The 17,448-nt window shown below is 42.5% G+C and overlaps 1 protein-coding gene across 1 annotated transcript in view; it reads left to right on the top strand.

The window, feature by feature from the left end:
• NAIP (NLR family apoptosis inhibitory protein) overlaps nucleotides 1–10,813 on the top strand; it is an 80,970-nt gene extending 70,157 nt beyond the window's left edge. The window contains exons 13-14 of the mRNA XM_069750713.1: nucleotides 1,726–1,893; nucleotides 10,248–10,813. Coding sequence (XP_069606814.1) covers nucleotides 1,726–1,893; nucleotides 10,248–10,612 — 533 coding nt within the window. The 3' untranslated portion in view covers nucleotides 10,613–10,813. The remainder of the gene's footprint in view (nucleotides 1–1,725; nucleotides 1,894–10,247) is intronic.
• Nucleotides 10,814–17,448: the final 6,635 nt, after the last annotated feature.

Below are 17,448 nucleotides of genomic sequence, written 5' to 3'. Positions count from 1 at the left end.
CAGCCCACGCAATATATAACAGCCCACACAGTATATAACACTGCCCACGTAGTATATAGCACAGCCCACATAGTATATAGCAAAGCCCACATAGTATATAGCAAAGCCCACGTAGTATATAACAGCCCACGTAGTATATAACACAGCCCACGTAGTATATAACACAGCCCACATAGTATATAACACAACCCACGCAGTATATAACACAGCCCATGTTGTATATAGCACAGCCCAAGCAGTATATAACACAGCCCATGCAGTATATAACACAGCCCACATAGTATATTGCACAGCCCTCGCAGTATATAACACAGCCCACCTAGTATATAGCACAGCCCATGTAGTATATAGCACAGCCCACGTAGTATATAGCACAGCCCACTCAGCATATAACACAGCCCACTTAGTATATAACACAGCCACGTATTATATAGCACAGCCAACGTAGTATATAACACAGTCCACACAGTATATAACTCAGCCCACGCAGTATATAACACAGCCCACGTGGTATAAAACGCAGCCCACATAGTATATAGCAATGTGGGCACCATATCCTTTAAAAAAAGAGTTAAAATAAAAAATAGTTATATACTCACCTTCCGGCGGCCCCGGATCCAGCCCAGGCCTTTAGTGATGCTCCTTGCGATGCTCCGTGCCCAGTAACGCCTTGCGGCAATAACCCGTGATGTTGTAGCGGTCTCGTGAGACCGCTACGTCATCTGGGGTCATTGTCGCAATGCATACTTGGGATCAGAGCGTCGCGAGGAGTGGGAAAGGCTGCCGCGGATGCCGGAAGGTGAGAATATAATGATTTTTTTTAATTCTTATTTTTAACATTATATGTTTTTACTATTGATGCTGCATAGGCAGCATCAATAGTAAAAAGTTGGTCACACTTACAGCGTTAATAGCAGCGTTAACAGACGACATTACACCGCGTTATGCCACGATGTAACGCAGTCCGTTTAACAGCTGACTGGAGGGGAGTATGGAGGGGGCACTGACTGGAGGGGAGTAGGGAGGGGCCAATTTGCAGCCGGACTGTGCCTGTCACTGATTGGTCACGCCCAGCCAGCCGCGACCAATCCGCGACGCGGGATTTCCGTGACAGACAAACAGACGGAAGTGTACCTTAGACGATTACCGTATATATAGATATATTTGTTCTGCATAAAATGCAAAGGAAATGTGTCATCTTTAACTTTAGCCCTTGTAGAGCTCATTTAAAGGGAATCTGTCACCGGCATTGGGGGCTTTTCTACAGCATTCTGTACTGCAGTGCGCAGGCGCTGGACCTCTCTGACCTTTCCCGGCGCCTGCACACTGCAGTACTTTACTCTGCCCTTGTCAGGGCAGATAAAGTCTGCCTGCGCATGAGCCGCGGCAGGAAGCAAATAAGAGGACGTCATCGTATGAAGCTGGGAGGTGCTGGACCCGGACCGTGACGCCCATCGGACCGCAGCCGGGACCGCCCCTGGGTGAGTATAATCTAACTTGTTTTTCTTATCTTTCAGGTTACGTCGGGGGCTTATCTACAGCATTACAGAATGCTGTAGATAAGCCCCTGATGCCAGTGGTCTTAGCTTATAGGCGAATTTTGGGATGACAGATTCCCTTTAATCTTCAACTTGCTTGACTATGCACAATAACAGTAATTTTGACCAGTGATGCCCAAATGATACTTTAATTTGACTTATTTCTATTGGGTTCATTTTCATGCAGCTAAAGGTTTAGCATATCTGGAGCAGCTGGAAGAATTTACATTCCCAGGTGGCCATGGTGTTAGAAAAACTATGGCGTACTTCATGGAGGCACTTCAGCATATGCCCAATCTCGTGAATCTCACCATCCAGTGTCAGTTATTGACTGACAGCAGCCTGCTGGAGTTAGGTAAGAAACATGTGATCCTAAAGGAAAGGTATTTTCTTGGCATTATATTTAGTTACAGAAAATAGTGCAGTAACAATTAGAGATACAGTGCCTTGAAACAGTATTCATACCCCGTGAACTTTCTTCCACATGCCATGTAGGAGACACAGCTAGCATGTGGAAAAAGGTGCTCTGGTCAGATGAGACCAAACTAGAATTTTGGGGGCTAAATGCAAAATGCTATTTGTGGTGGAAAACTAACACTGCACATCACCCTGAAAAAAATCCTTCTGTCAAATATGGTGGTGGCAGGCAGCATTATGCAGTGGAGAGGCTTTACCAGGCTGGCCAGAGCTGATGGGAAGATGGATGGAACTAAATACAGGGAAATCCTGGAAGAAAATCTGTTAGAGACTGCAAAAGACTTGAGACTGGAGTGTACAGTCCCTGACAGAAGTTGTGTCGCTTATCCATATTATGTAAATAAAAGCTTATAACCTGACATTAAATTCATCCATTGGTTGTAAAAATTATTCTTTTGAAAGCTGAAACCCTCCGAAAATGGTGGTTTAGGTTAAGAAAATAAATTGGCATCAATACAAAAATATTGTTCAGTTAATGAACACAGAATGGTCAGATTTTGGCAAAACAAAAGTTTTGTCGCCTGGTCATATAATGCACCCAATCCTAGTTTACATCCTCACCTGTGCTCAGTAAATGATCTGTTAATTAGTGTGTGTGTGTATAAATAGAAACCCAGCACCCCAGATCTTCACTTGAACTGCAACTTGAGCTCTGACAACATGCCAAAAATCCACCCTGCGACCAAAGCCTGGATTATCAAGAGGCTGAAGACCAGACCCACTGCAGGGGTGGCTGGCACCTTTAATAGGTCTTAGCATCAAGTACAAAGAATTAAAAAAATATTTAAAGAGATTGGAGATGTGTTTGACAAGCCCAGGTCCGGCAGACCCCGCAAGACAACTGCTCAGGAGAAACGTTTGTTGGTTAGAATATCCAAAGCAAACCCCTCTTCCACTGCAGCAGAGCTCCAACAGGCCTGGTCACCTCAAGTCCCAGTGTCAACTAGAACAGTTTGTAGGATTCTGTCTCGAAATGGCCTCCATGGTCGAATCAGTGCCCAGAAGCCAACACTAAACAAAAGGCAAATAAAAAACCGTGTGGCATTTGCAAAGGTCTCACAGCCTGTTAAACAGACGGACGCTAGAAAAGTGGCAGAAGGTGGATTTCTCTGATGACTCTTCAGTAGAATTACACCACAGCCACCGCAAATACTGCAGGAGACCTACTGGAGCCCGTATGGATCCAAAATACACCCTGAAAACAGTTAAATTTGGTGGTGGAAAGATCAAGGTCTGGGGTTACATTCAGTATAGGGGGGTGCGAAACATTTGCAAGGTTGAAGGCAATATCAATAGCTTAAAATATCAAGAAGTATTAGCTACCTCTTATATTCAAAATCATAAAAGGGGTCAAATTCTGCAGCAGGATGGTGCTCCATCTCATACATCCTTCTCTACTACAAAGTTCCTACAGGCAAAAAAGATCAAGGTGCTCAAGGACTGGCCAGTCCAGTCACCAGACATGAACATCATTGATTGTAACCAGATCAGAATACATTTTTTAACCCCTTCATGACCTTGGGATTTTTCATTTTTCCGTGTTTGTTTATCACTCCCCTCCTTCCCAGAGCCATAACTTTTTTATTTTTCGGTCAATTTGGCCATCTGAGGGCTTATTTTTTGCGGGATGAGTTGTACTTTTGAACGACATCATTGGTTTTAGCATGTCTGGTACTAGAAAACGGGAAAAAAATTCCAAGTGCGGTGAAATTGCAAAAAAAAGTGCAATCCCACACTTGTTTTTTGTTTGGCTTTTTTGCTAGGTTCACTAAATGCTAAAACTGACCTGCCGTTATGATTGTCCAGGTCAGTACGAGTTCATAGACACCTAACATGACTAGGTTATTTTTTATCTAAGTGGTGAAAAAAAATTCCAAACTTTGCTAATAAAAAAAAAAATTGCGCCATTTTCCGATACTCGTAGCGTCTCCATTTTTCGTGATCTGGGGTTGGTTGAGGGCTTATTTTTTGCGTGCCGAGATGACGTTTTTAATTATAGCATTTTGGTGCAGATACGTTCTTTTGATCGCCCGTTATTGCATTTTAATGCAATGTCGCGGCGACCTAAAAAACGTAATTCTGGCGTTTCGAATTTTTTTCTCGCTATGCCATTTAGCGATCAGGTTAATGCTTTTTTTTAATTGATAGATCGGACGATTCTGAGCGCGGCGATACCAAATACGTGTAGATTTGATTTTTTTTAATTGATTTATTTTGATTGGGGCGAAAGGGGGGTGATTTAAACGTTTATATTTTTTTTAATTTTTTTCACATTTTTTTTAACTTTTTTTTTTTTACTTTTGCCATGCTTCAATAGCCTCCATGGGAGGCTAGAAGCAGGCACAACTCGATCGCCTCTGCTACATAGCAGCGATCTGCTGATCGCTGCTATGTAGCAGAAATGCAGGTGTGCTGTGAGCGCCGACCACAGGGTGGCGCTCACAGCCACCGGTGATCAGTAACCATAGAGGTCTCTAGGACCTCTATGGTTACCATCCTGATGCATCGCCGACCCCCGATCATGTGACTGGGGTCGGCGATGACGTCATTTCCGGCCGCCCGGCCGGAAGCGGTAGTTAAATGCCGCTGTCTGCGTTTGACAGCGGCATTTAACTAGTTAATAGGTGCGGGCAGATCGCGATTCTGCCCGCGCCTATTACGGGCACATGTCAGCTGTTCAAAACAGCTGACATGTCCCGGCTTTGATGCGGGCTCACCGCGGAGCCCTGCATCAAAGCTGGGCTTCTGACCTCGGACGTACTATCCCGTCCGAGGTCAGAAAGGGGTTAAAAAGAAAGGGAATTTTTGCACTATGTAGTGAAAAGAGACCCAAATCCAAAGGCAAAAGCAACCCACTCCATAATTATACTATACAAGGAGAAAAAGGAGTATATAGGTTTAAAAATAGTAATGCTTTATTTAATTTACAAAACGTCCATTAGTCATACATGAATATATACATGAATAAATACAAAAGGTACAAAAGATTCTTAGATACAGTGCATCAGCATGGTTTTTAGAGAGCAGTCATCCCCCGGTGTACAGAGCCCAATGTGTCAATATATACAAAGGCAGTGAGCTACTGATAGTATATAGCCTAAAATCCCAAATGGTGCATTTATGATAGGGCAGCAGCGCTTACCGGTCAATTAAAGGGCAACAGAACACCGGACTGGAACCGTGGAAGAAAAAGAGACCCCCGACGCGCGTTTCGCTTCTGGTGTTGTGCTCACTTCCCCTTGAGAAAGCACAACACCAGAAGCAAAACGTGTGTCGGGGGTCTCTTTTTCTTCCACAGTTCCAGTCTGATGTTCTGTTGCCTGCTCTCTAAAAACCATGCTGATGCACTGTATCTAAGAATCTTTTGTACCTTTTGTATTTATTCATGTATGACTAATGGACGTTTTGTAAATGAAATAAAGCATTACTATTTTTAAACCTATATACTCCCTTTTCTCCTTGTATAATATGAACATCATTGAGCATGTTTGGGGTAGGATGAAAGAGGAAGCTTGGAAGACAAAACCAAAGAACCTAGATGAACTCTGTGAGGCATGTGAGACTGCATTCTTTGCTATTCCTGATGACTTCATTAATAAATTGTATGAATCATTGTTGAACAGCATGGATGCAGTCCTCCAAGCTCATGGAAGTCACACAAAATGTTAAATATGACTAATAGCACCACAACTTCATTCACCAATGTTATGCAACATATATTTGTATTTTAAGTTAATTATTTGTTTGAATATCACATTACTTTCTGTGGGCGACAAAACTTTTGTCTTGTCAAAATCTGACCATTTCTGTGTCCATTAAATGATGAATATTTCTGCATTGATGCCAACTTATTTTCTTAACCTAAACCACATTTCGGAGGGTTTCAGCTTTCAAAAGAATAATTTATGCAACCAATGGATGAATTTAACGTTAGGTTATAAGCTTTTATTTACAGTACATAACATGGATAAACGACATAACTTCTGCCAGGGAGTGTAGGTTCTCCTTCCAGCAGGACAACGACCCCAAACATTCTGCCAGAGCTACAATAGAATGGTTTAGATAACAAGATATTCATGTGTATGAATGGCCCAGTCACAGTCCAGACCTAAATCCCATTGAGAATCTGTGGCAAGACTTGTGCTGTTCACAGACGCCTCCATCCAATCTCACGGAGCTACAGCTAGTTTGCAAAGAAGAATGGGCGAAAATGTCAGCCTCTAGATGTGCAAAGCTGGTCTAAACATACCCCAAAAGACGTGCAGCAGTAATTGCAGTGAAAGGTAGTCTTACAAATTATTGACTCAAATACACATCACAATATTCAGAATTATATTTTTAAAATATTTAGAAAACCATGTATCATTACCTTCACAAATGCTTGCTACTTTGTGTTGGTATAACACATAAAATCCCAATAAAATACAGTTATGTTGGTGGGTGTAGCATAAAAAATGTGGAAACCTTTATGGGGTATGAATACTTTTTTCAAGGCACCGTACATACAGTGCCTTGCGATAAGTATTCGGCTCCTTGGAACTTTTCAACCTTTTCCCACATATCATTCTTCAAACATAAAGATACCAAATGTAAATTTTTGGTGAAGAATCAACAACAAGTGGAACACAATTGTGAAGTTGAACGAAATTTATTGGTTGTTTTAAATTTTTGTGGAAATTCAAAAACTGAAAAGTGGGGCGTGCAAAATAAATTCGGCCCCTTTACTTTCAGTGCAGCAAACTCACTCCAGAAGTTCATTGTGGATCTCTGAATGATCCAATGTTGTCCTAAATGCCTAATGATGATAAATATAATCCACCTGTGTGTAATCAAGTCTCCGTATAAATGCACCTGCTCTGTGACAGTCTCAGGGTTCTGTTTGAAGCACAGAGAGCATCCTGAAGACCAAGGAACACAAGAGGCAGGTCCATGATACTGTTGTGAAGAAGTTTAAAGCCGGATTTGGATACAAAATGATTTCCAAAACTTTAAACATCCCAAGGAGAACTGTGCAAGCGAACATATTGAAATGGAAGGAGTATCATACTACGGCAAATCAACCAAGACCCGGCCGTCCATCTAAACTTTCATCTCAAGCAAGGAGAAGACTGATCAGAGATGCAGCCAAGAGGCTCATGATGACTCTGGATGAACTGCAGAGATCTACAGCTGAGGTGGGACAGTCTGTCCATAGGACAACAATCACTGCACAAATCTGGCCTTTATGGAAGAGTGGCAAGAAGATAGCCATTTCTCAAAGATATCCATAAAAAGTGTTGTTTAAAGTTTGCAACAAGCCACCTGGTAGACACTCCAAACATGTGGAAGAAGGTGCTCTGGTCAGATAAAAAATTTTGGCAAAAATGCCAAACGATATGTTTGGCGTAAAGGCAACACAGCTCATCACCCTGAACACACCATCCCCACTGTCAAACATGGTGGTGGCAGCATCATGGTTTGGGCCTGCTTTTCTTCAGCAGGGACAGGGAAGATGGTTAAAATTGATGGGAAGATGGATGGAACCAAATACAGGACCATTCTTGAAGAAAACCTGTTGGAGTCTGCAAAAGACCTGAGACTGGGATGGAGATTTGTCTACCAACAAGACAATGATCCCAAACATAAAGCAAAATCTACAATGGAATGGTTCACAAATAAACGTATCCATGTGTTAGAATGGCCAAGTCAAAGTCCAGACCTCAATCAAATCGAGAATCTGTGGAAAGAGCTGAAAACTACTGTTCCCAAACGATCTCCATCAAACCTCACTGAGCTCGAGCTGTTTGCCAAGGAAGAATGGGCAAGAATTTCAGTCTCTCAATGCACAAAACTGATAGAGACATACCCCAAGCGACTTGCAGCTGTAATCGCAGCAAAAGATGGCGCAACAAAGTATTAAGTTAAAGGGGCCGAATAATATTGCATGCCCCACTTTTCAGTTTTGGAATTTCCCAAAAAATTTAAAATAACCAATAAATTTCATTCAACGTCACAATTGTGTTCCACTTGTTGTTGATTCTTCACCAAAAATTTACATTTGGTATCTTTTTGTTTGAAGCATGATATGTGTGAAAAGGTCGAAAAGTTCCAGGGAGCCGAATATTTTCGCAAGGCACTGTAGCATATGAAAGCAGTTTTTCTTGGTGGCCCTTGACTGCAAACCCAGATCCCCAAATGAGGATGGCACATTAAAAATGTGGATATGGGAGGTTTACAAGAGCATTCCCATTATGTACATTTATGGAATATCTGCAGGTCTTCTTTGCTATATCAGACCACCACAAGTATCATGGTTCTTGGCAAAGTTACCTCTACAGTCTTAGGCCTCAGCACAACTTGTTGACATAAGTCACAGAGGCTTTCACTGTCTGAGGCCTCAGCACCACTGAATGTTGATGATCAGTTCCTCTTAGGTAACGTTCACATTAGCGTTATGCTAGTTTGCGTCGGGAGACGCAGCGGCGACGCATGCGTCATGCACCCCTATATTTATAACATGGGGGACGCATGCGTTTTTGTTTGTTGCGTTGTGCGACGCATGGGTCTTTTTTGCCTCAAGCGTCGGACCAAGAAAACGCAACAAGTTGCATTTTTCTTGCGTCCAAATTTCGGCAAAAAACGACACATGCGTCGCAAAACGCAGCGTTTTTGCGTGCGTTTTGGTGCGTTTTTGCATGCGTTGTGCGTTGCGTCGCCGACGCAGCGGTGCACAACGCTAATGTTAACGTAGCCTTAGGACACAATAAATCCACCAGAGACAGTTGTAGAGCAAGACTTGTTTGACCCAGAAGCTGCAGATAATGTTACAACTAATTTCTTTATTCTCACCCACACTTTTGGTGAAGGCACTTCTCTCTCTTGACATCCTGTAACCACTTATTTTCAGGACCACTCCTCTCTAGGGGTGCTTCTCAGAACAGGCCCAAGTTTATCAGCAGTCCACAACAGGTGTCAGGACATGGGCTGTGGTCTACCATCACTTCATCTAATCACACGGTCTATGATTCTCTGGTCCTGGCCGAACTACAACCTCCAAATGTCTCTCTGCTCTACCGCTACCGTGTGCCATGTCTAGCTCAGCTGCATTATGCCACACGCACTCCTGCGGACTATGGTGCAAAGTAGAGGCTTCTTTATATACTCACCAACAGACTTTAAAGACTTGAAGCCAAGTGACCAAAGCTCTCTCAATCATACTCCGCATATGAACCAGCATTTCAACAAAGGTGCGTGTACTAAGCACATGCAATCCAGATCCTCTGCGGCACAACTCTGTGCCACCAACACGTAATAATAATCTTTATTTTTATAATAATAATCTTTATTTTTATATAGCGCTAACATATTCCGCAGCGCTTTACACACATTATCATTGCTGTCCCCATTGGGGCTCACAATCTAAATTCCCTGTCAGTATGTCTTTGGAATGTGGGAGGAAACCGGAGTACCCGGAGGAAACCCACGCAAACACGGAGAGAACATACAAACTCTTTGCAGATGTTGTCCTTAGTGGGGCTTGAACCCAGGACTCCAGCGCTGCAAGGCTGCTGTGCTAACCACTGCGCCACCGTGCTGCCCACCGTGCTGCACGTAATCATTGCTCTCAACAAGCCTGTGTACCCACCACTCACAGTACAGAGTAACATTTTACATAATATCCCTACAGTAAAAGGTTCCACAGCACATTTAGTTGCACAAGCTTGGTTACCAAGCTCAGAGCCATATTTAGGAAATTCACAAGGTGCCTGATTTCTTAAAGGACCAGGACCCATATTACTTGATAACATATTAAGAGAAAATAAAAGTTAACATGTCAAATGTTAATAACTATGACCACTTACTTCAATTGCTTTAAACCCTGCTGTTGTCTTCGGTCAAAAACGACCGACCTTGAACTTCAATATTCTTTAAAATATTCAAGATGCGGCTCTGAAACCCGTGGCTGACCGACCCATCCTCATTTAAGTCAATCAACCACAAGTTTCAGAACCGCATCTTGAACACCCCAAAAAATAGCAAAGTCCAAAATAGGTCTCCCCAGACCGAAGACAACAGCAGGGTTAAACCCTTCAAGAATACGTCTTGTATTAGGGGCTCAGTTTATGGTCATGTTCAGCTTCATCTCTTTAAATCACCACCCTAACACAATGGCAATCACTGACGTAGCTTCCAGTGCATGGTAAATATTGATTTTGGTATGTATGTTTCATTAATATATGTTATCTTTTCCAGCCAAAATAACAGCTGACGGCCATCTGAGAAACCTTCAGTACCTAGACATCAATAATAATCCTCACATCACCCAGTCTGGATGGAGAGAATTCTTCCTTCTAATGGATAATCTGCCCAAATTAACAGATCTTAATATTTCCAGATCACTTTCCCACCAGCAGATAACAGATCCTGTGACCTTTATTGCTTTTACTCAGTGTGTGTCCCGACTTCACAGCGTGAACGTACTGTCCATGTTTGGCTGGCTGCTTGATGATAAAGATATTGAAATGTTTGATTCAATGAAAATGAGGCATCCACAATCAAAGTGGATAAATCTATATTATAAATGGGCACTGCCATTCCCTCCATTACTCACCAAATAACACTATTGCATGCCAGGGCCAGACGAATGATAGCTGCAAAAGGTCTGGCCAATCCTATGTCAAAAGGAAACTACTATGATGTACCGGTTCTTCTAGTCGATAAAAATCTTGTGGTATAACCAAAATATACAGCAGGAGAGCTAGGTATACTTATGTGATACCATAATTTCCCACGGGATTAATAAAGTGTATCGTATCGTATCGTATCGAACAGAGCCTTAATGTACTAACTTACCATGGTAAAATGTAAACTAACATTACATGTTTCTGTTTCATCGGCTTCTTTATTTCTATTCTTGATTTCTTATTTGAATTCTGTACGTTGCACCCATCAGCCTGTGGGGGGTTTAATCAAAGCACAATCCTGTCTACCCATATAAATGTAGGATAGTAGCTCATGAGAGGAATCACATTAGATTTGGTTCTCAGCAAAGAAGATCACCTTGCTGTGGCTGCTGGACATCCATGAATTGGCCAATTTATGTGCCAAGCAGGGCCGGTTTTAGGCAAAGTGGGGCCGTAGGCAAAAGTTTAAAGTGGGACCCCAAATGCTAACATATTGCACATCACACAAAAGCATTTCTGTTGTATTTACATGTGCTGAGTTCAGGCCCATAAACGAGTGTGATCGACAATATTGCAGTCGTTCAACTCTTGTTTCCCGGGATCTTTACACCAACTGAGTAAGAATGATGGGAACAGAACAATCATTATTAGATCAATCTGTCCCCATACAGTATCATGTTATCAGCAGCACATCTACAGTTTACACTGGCGATGTGCTGTTGAGAACAAGGATTTCTGTTTCGGCATAAACAATCCAATCACTTGATGATTATGCAACATTTTGCTTTTTTAGTATAGTCCACCCCATAGTCCTCCATATATTATAATGTGCACCACAGTCCTCCATATTGTAAATTGCACACCCCATAGTCCTCCATATAATATAATGTGCCCCATAGACCTCCATATAGTATAATACACTCCCCATAGTCCTCCATATAGTATAATACACTCCCTATAGTCCTCCATATAGTATAATACACTCCCTATAGACCTCCATATATTAAAATACACTCCTCAGTCCTCCATAGAGTATTATACACTTCCCATAGTCTCTATATAGTATAATACACTCCTCATAGTCCTCCATAAATTAAAATACCCTGCTCAGTCCTCCATATAGTATAATACACTCCTCATAGTCCTCCATAAATTAAAATACCCTGCTCAGTCCTCCATATAGTATAATATGCTCCTCAGTCCTCCATGTAGTATAACACACTCCTCAGTCCTCCATATAGTATAATACACTCCTCAGTCTTCCATATAGTGTAATACAGTGTTCCCCAACTCCGGTCCTCAAGAGCCACCAACAGGTCATGTTTTCAGGATTTCCTTAGTATTGCACAGGTAATGGAATTAATGCCTGTGCAGGTGATGCAACTATCACCTCTGCAATAATAAGAAAATACTGAAAACATGACCTGTTGGTGGCTCTTGAGGACCGGAGTTGGGGAATACTGGTGTAATACATTCCTCATAGCCCTCCATATATTAAAATACTCAGTACTCCATATAGTTTAACCCCTTTCTGACATTAGACGTACTATCCCGTCGAGGTGGGGTGGGCCCCTATGACCACGGACGGGATAGTACGTCATATGCGATCAGCAGCGCTCACGGGGGAAGCGCCGCCGATCGCGGCCGGGTGTCAGCTGCCTATCACAGCTGACATCCGGCACTATGTGCCAGGAGCAGTCACGGACCGCCCCCAGCACATTAACCCCTGGCACACCGCGATCAAAGCCTGTGAAGCCTGCAGTGCTCTAAGTCAGATCAGTGATCTGACAGAGTGCTGTGCACACTGTCAGATCACCGATCTGTGATGTCCCCCCCTGGGACAAAATAAAAAAGTAAAAAAAAAAAATTTCCAAATGTGTAAAAAAAAAATATATATATATATATATATATATATATATATATATATATATATATATATATATTCCTAAATAATGAAAAAAAAAAAAATTATTCCCATAAATACATTCCTTCATCTAAATAAAAAAAAAAAAACCAATAAAAGTACACATATTTAGTATCGCTGCGTCCGTAACGACCCAACCTATAAAACTGGCCCACTAGTTAACCCCTTCAGTAAACACCGTAAGAAAAAAAAAACAACGCTTTATTATCATACCGCCGAACAAAAAGTGGAATAACACGCGATCAAAAAGACAGATATAAATAACCATGGTACCGCTGAAAACGTCATTTTGTCCCGCAAAAAACGAGCCGCCATACAGCATCATCAGCAAAAAAATAAAAAAGTTATAGTCCTGAGAATAAAACGATGCAGAAATAATTATTTTTTCTGTAAAATAGTTTTTATCGTATAAAAGCGCCAAAACATAAAAAAATGATATAAATGAGGTGTCGCTGTAATGGTACTGACCCGAAGAATAAAACTGCTTTATCAATTTTACCAAACTCGGAACGGTATAAACGCCTCCCCCAAAAGAAATTCATGAATAGCTGGTTTTTGGTCATTCTTCCTCAAAAAAATCGGAATAAAAAGCGATTAAAAAATGTTACGTGCCCGAAAATGTTACCAATAAAAACGTCAACTCGTCCCGCAAAAAACAAGACCTCACATGACTCTATGGACCAATATATGGAAAAATTATAGCTCTCAAAATGTGGTAACGCAAAAAATATCTTTTGCAATAAAAAGCGTCTTTCAGTGTGTGACGGCTGCCAATCATAAAAATCCGCTAAAAAACGCTATAAAAGTAAATCAAACCCCCCTTCATCACCCCCTTAGTTAGGGAAAAATAAAAAAAATGTATTTATTTCCATTTTCCCATTAGGGCTAGGGTTAGGGTTAGGGCTAGGGTTAGGGTTAGGGCTAGGGTTAAGGCTAGGGTTAGGGCTAGGGTTAGGACTAGGGTTAGGGTTAGGGCTAGGGTTAGGGTTAGGGCTAGGGTTAGGGTTAGGGTTGGGGCTACAGTTAGGGTTGGGGCTAAAGTTAGGGTTAGGGTTTAGATTACATTTACAGTTGGGAATAGGGTTGGGATTAGGGTTAGGGGTGTGTTTGGATTAGGGTTTCAGTTATAATTGGGGGGTTTCCACTGTTTAGACACATCAGGGCTCTCCAAACACGACATGGCGTCCGATCTCAATTCCAGCCAATTCTGCGTTGAAAAAGTAAAACAGTGCTTCTTCCCTTCCGAGCTCTCCCGTGTGCCCAAACAGGGGTTTACCCCAACATATGGGGTATCAGCGTACTCAGGACAAATAGGACAACAACTTTTGGGGTCCAATTTCTCCTGTTACCTTTGGGAAAATACAAGACTGGGGGCTAAAATATAATTTTTGTGGGAAAAAAAAAAGATTTTTTATTTTCACGGCTCTGCGTTATAAACTGTAGTGAAACACTTGGGGGTTCAAAGTTCTCACAACACATCTAGATGAGTTCCCTGGGGGGTCTAGTTTCCAATATGGGGTCACTTGTGGGGGGTTACTACTGTTTAGGTACATTAGGGGCTCTGCAAACGCAATGTGACGCCTGCAGACTATTCCATCTAAGTCTGCATTCCAAATGGCACTCCTTCCCTTCCGAGCCCTCCCATGCGTCCAAACGGTGGTTCCCCCCACATATGGGGTATCAGCGTACTCAGGACACATTGGACAACAACTTTTGGGGTCGAATTTCTCCTCTTGCCCTCGGGAAAATACAAAACTGGGGGCTAAAAAATAATTTTTGGGGGAAAGTTTTTTTTTTAATTTTCACAGCTCTGCGTTACAAACTGTAGTGAAACACTTGGGGGTTCAAAGCTCTAACAACACATCTAGATAAGTTCCTTAGGGTGTCTAGTTTCCAAAATGGTGTCACTTGTGGGGGGTTTCTACTGTTTAGGTACATTAGGGGCTCTGCAAACGCAATGTGACACCTGCAGACCTGTTGTGAATTCTGTGGCTGAGTTCACTTCTGTGGTCACAAGTGGTATTGCAGTCTCTGGGCTTCCTCCCTCAGGTGTTTTGGTGAGCTCGTTGGCTGCCTTGCTATTTAGCTCCACCTGAGTCTGTCTTCCTTGCTCCTTGTCAATGTTCCAGTGTTGGATCTGAGCTACTGCATCTTTCCTTGGGCCTGCTGCTCTGCTAGATAAGTGCTTCTAGTTTGTTTTCTGTTTTTTCTGTCCAGCTTGTTATTATCTTTTGCTGGAAGCTCTGAGAAGCAAAGGGGTGCACCGCCGTGCTGTTAGTTCGGCACGGTGGGTCTTTTTTGCCCCTTTGCGTGGTTTTCGTTTTAGGGTTTTTTGTAGACTGCATAGTTCTCTTTGCTATCCTCGCTCTGTCTAGAATATCGGGCCTCACTTTGCTGAATCTATTTCATTCCTACGTTTGTCTTTTCATCTTGCTAACAGTCATTATATGTGGGGGCTGCCTATTCCTTTGGGGTATTTCTCTGAGGTAAGTCAGGCTTGTATTTCTATCTTCAGGCTAGTCAGCTCCTCAGGCAGTGCCGAGTTGCATAGGTAGTTGATAGGCGCAATCCACTGCTGCTTCCAGTTGTGTGAGGACAGTTCAGGTACTGCAGTCTACAGAGATTCCACGTCTCAGAGCTCGTCCTATTGTTTTGGGTCTTTGCCAGATCTCTGTCTGTGCGCTGATTACTGCACGCTGTGTTGCCTGATTGCCAGCCATAACAGTACAAGGAGCCTCACCAATGATTCCCAATAGAGGGAAAAAAGAAATCCTGACATCATTTTTTTTTCTTAGCTCTGTCTTCAGTCTTTTTTTTCCCCTAGACATTAGAGTGCTTCAGGACACAGCTGTGGACATGGATATTCAGGCTCTGTGCTCCTCAATGGATAATCTCGTTGTAAATGTACAAAAGATTTAAGATACTATTGATCAGAAATCGATGCTAGAACCAAGAATTCCGATTCCTGATTTGTTTTTTGGTGACAGAACTAAGTTCCTGAGCTTCAGAAATAATTGTAAGCTATTTTTGGCCTTGAAACCTCATTCTTCTGGTAATCCTATTCAACAGGTTTTGATTATTATTTCTTTTTTGCGCGGCGACCCACAGGACTGGGCGTTTTCTCTTGCACCAGGAGATTCTGCATTGAGTAATGTTGATGCATTTTTCCTGGCGCTCGGATTGCTTTACGATGAGCCTAATTCAGTGGATCAGGCTGAGAAAAATCTGCTGGCTTTATGCCAGGGTCAGGATGATGTAGAAGTATATTGTCAGAAATTTAGGAAATGGTCAGTACTCACTCTGTGGAATGAATCTGCTCTAGCGGCTTTGTTCAGAAAGGGTCTCTCTGAAGCTCTTAAGGATGTAATGGTGGGATTTCCTATGCCTGCTGGTTTGAATGAGTCTATGTCCTTGGCCATTCAGATCGGTCGTCGCTTGCGCGAGCGTAAATCTGTGCACCATCTGGCGGTACTGCCTGAGAGTAAACCTGAGCCTATGCAGTGCGACAGGACTATGACTAAAGTAGAACGGCAAGAACACAGACGTCTGAACAGACTGTGTTTCTATTGTGGTGATTCTACTCATGCTATTTCTAATTGTCCTAAACGCACTAGGCGGTTCGATAGCTCTGCCGTTATTGGTACTGTACAGTCCAAATTCCTTTTGTCCATTACCTTAATGTGCTCTTTGTCATCGTATTCTGTCATGGCGTTTGTGGATTCAGGCGCTGCCCTGAATCTGATGGATTTGGATTATGCTAAACGTTGTGGATTTTTCTTGGAGCCTTTGCGGTGTCCTATTCCGTTGAGAGGAATTGATGCTACACCTTTGGCCAAGAATAAGCCTCAGTACTGGGCCCAGCTGACCATGTGCATGGCTCCTGCACATCAGGAAGTTATTCGCTTTCTGGTACTGCATAATTTGCATGATGTGGTCGTGTTGGGGTTGCCATGGCTACAAACCCATAATCCAGTATTGGATTGGAACTCTATGTCGGTAACCAGCTGGGGTTGTCAGGGAGTACATGGTGATGTTCCATTTTTGTCTATTTCGTCATCCATTCCTTCTGACATCCCAGAGTTCTTGTCGGACTTTCAGGATGTATTTGAAGAGTCCAAGTCTGATGCCCTACCTCCGCATAGGAATTGTGATTGTGCTATCGATTTGATTCCTGGTAGTAAATTCCCTAAGGGTCGTTTATTTAATTTGTCCGTACCTGAACACACCGCTATGCGCAGTTATGTGAAGGAGTCCCTGGAGAAGGGACATATTCGCCCATCGTCGTCACCATTGGGAGCAGGGTTCTTTTTTGTAGCCAAGAAGGATGGTTCGCTAAGACCGTGTATTGATTACCGCCTTCTTAATAAGATCACTGTTAAGTTTCAGTATCCCTTGCCATTGATTTCTGACTTGTTTGCTCGGATTAAGGGGGCTAGTTGGTTTACTAAGATTGATCTTCGTGGTGCGTATAATCTGGTGAGAATCAGGCAGGGAGATGAATGGAAAACGGCATTTAATACGCCCGAGGGTCATTTTGAGTATCTGGTGATGCCGTTCGGACTTGCCAATGCTCCATCTGTTTTTCAGTCTTTTATGCATGACATTTTCCGTGAGTATCTGGATAAATTCTTGATTGTTTACTTGGATGACATTTTGATCTTCTCAGATGATTGGGAGTCTCATGTGAAGCAAGTCAGAATGGTTTTCCAGGTACTGCGTGCTAATTCCTTGTTCGTGAAGGGATCAAAGTGTCTCTTCGGTGTGCAGAAAGTTTCATTTTTGGGGTTCATCTTTTCCCCTTCTACTATCGAGATGGATCCGGTTAAGGTCCAAGCCATCCAGGATT

Source organism: Ranitomeya imitator, chromosome 1 (assembly GCF_032444005.1).
Source record: "Ranitomeya imitator isolate aRanImi1 chromosome 1, aRanImi1.pri, whole genome shotgun sequence".
NCBI classification, from domain to species: Eukaryota; Metazoa; Chordata; class Amphibia; order Anura; family Dendrobatidae; genus Ranitomeya; species Ranitomeya imitator.
The sequence above is the reverse complement of the archived record's forward strand: the minus strand, read 5'-3'. Positions and strand labels throughout refer to the sequence as shown.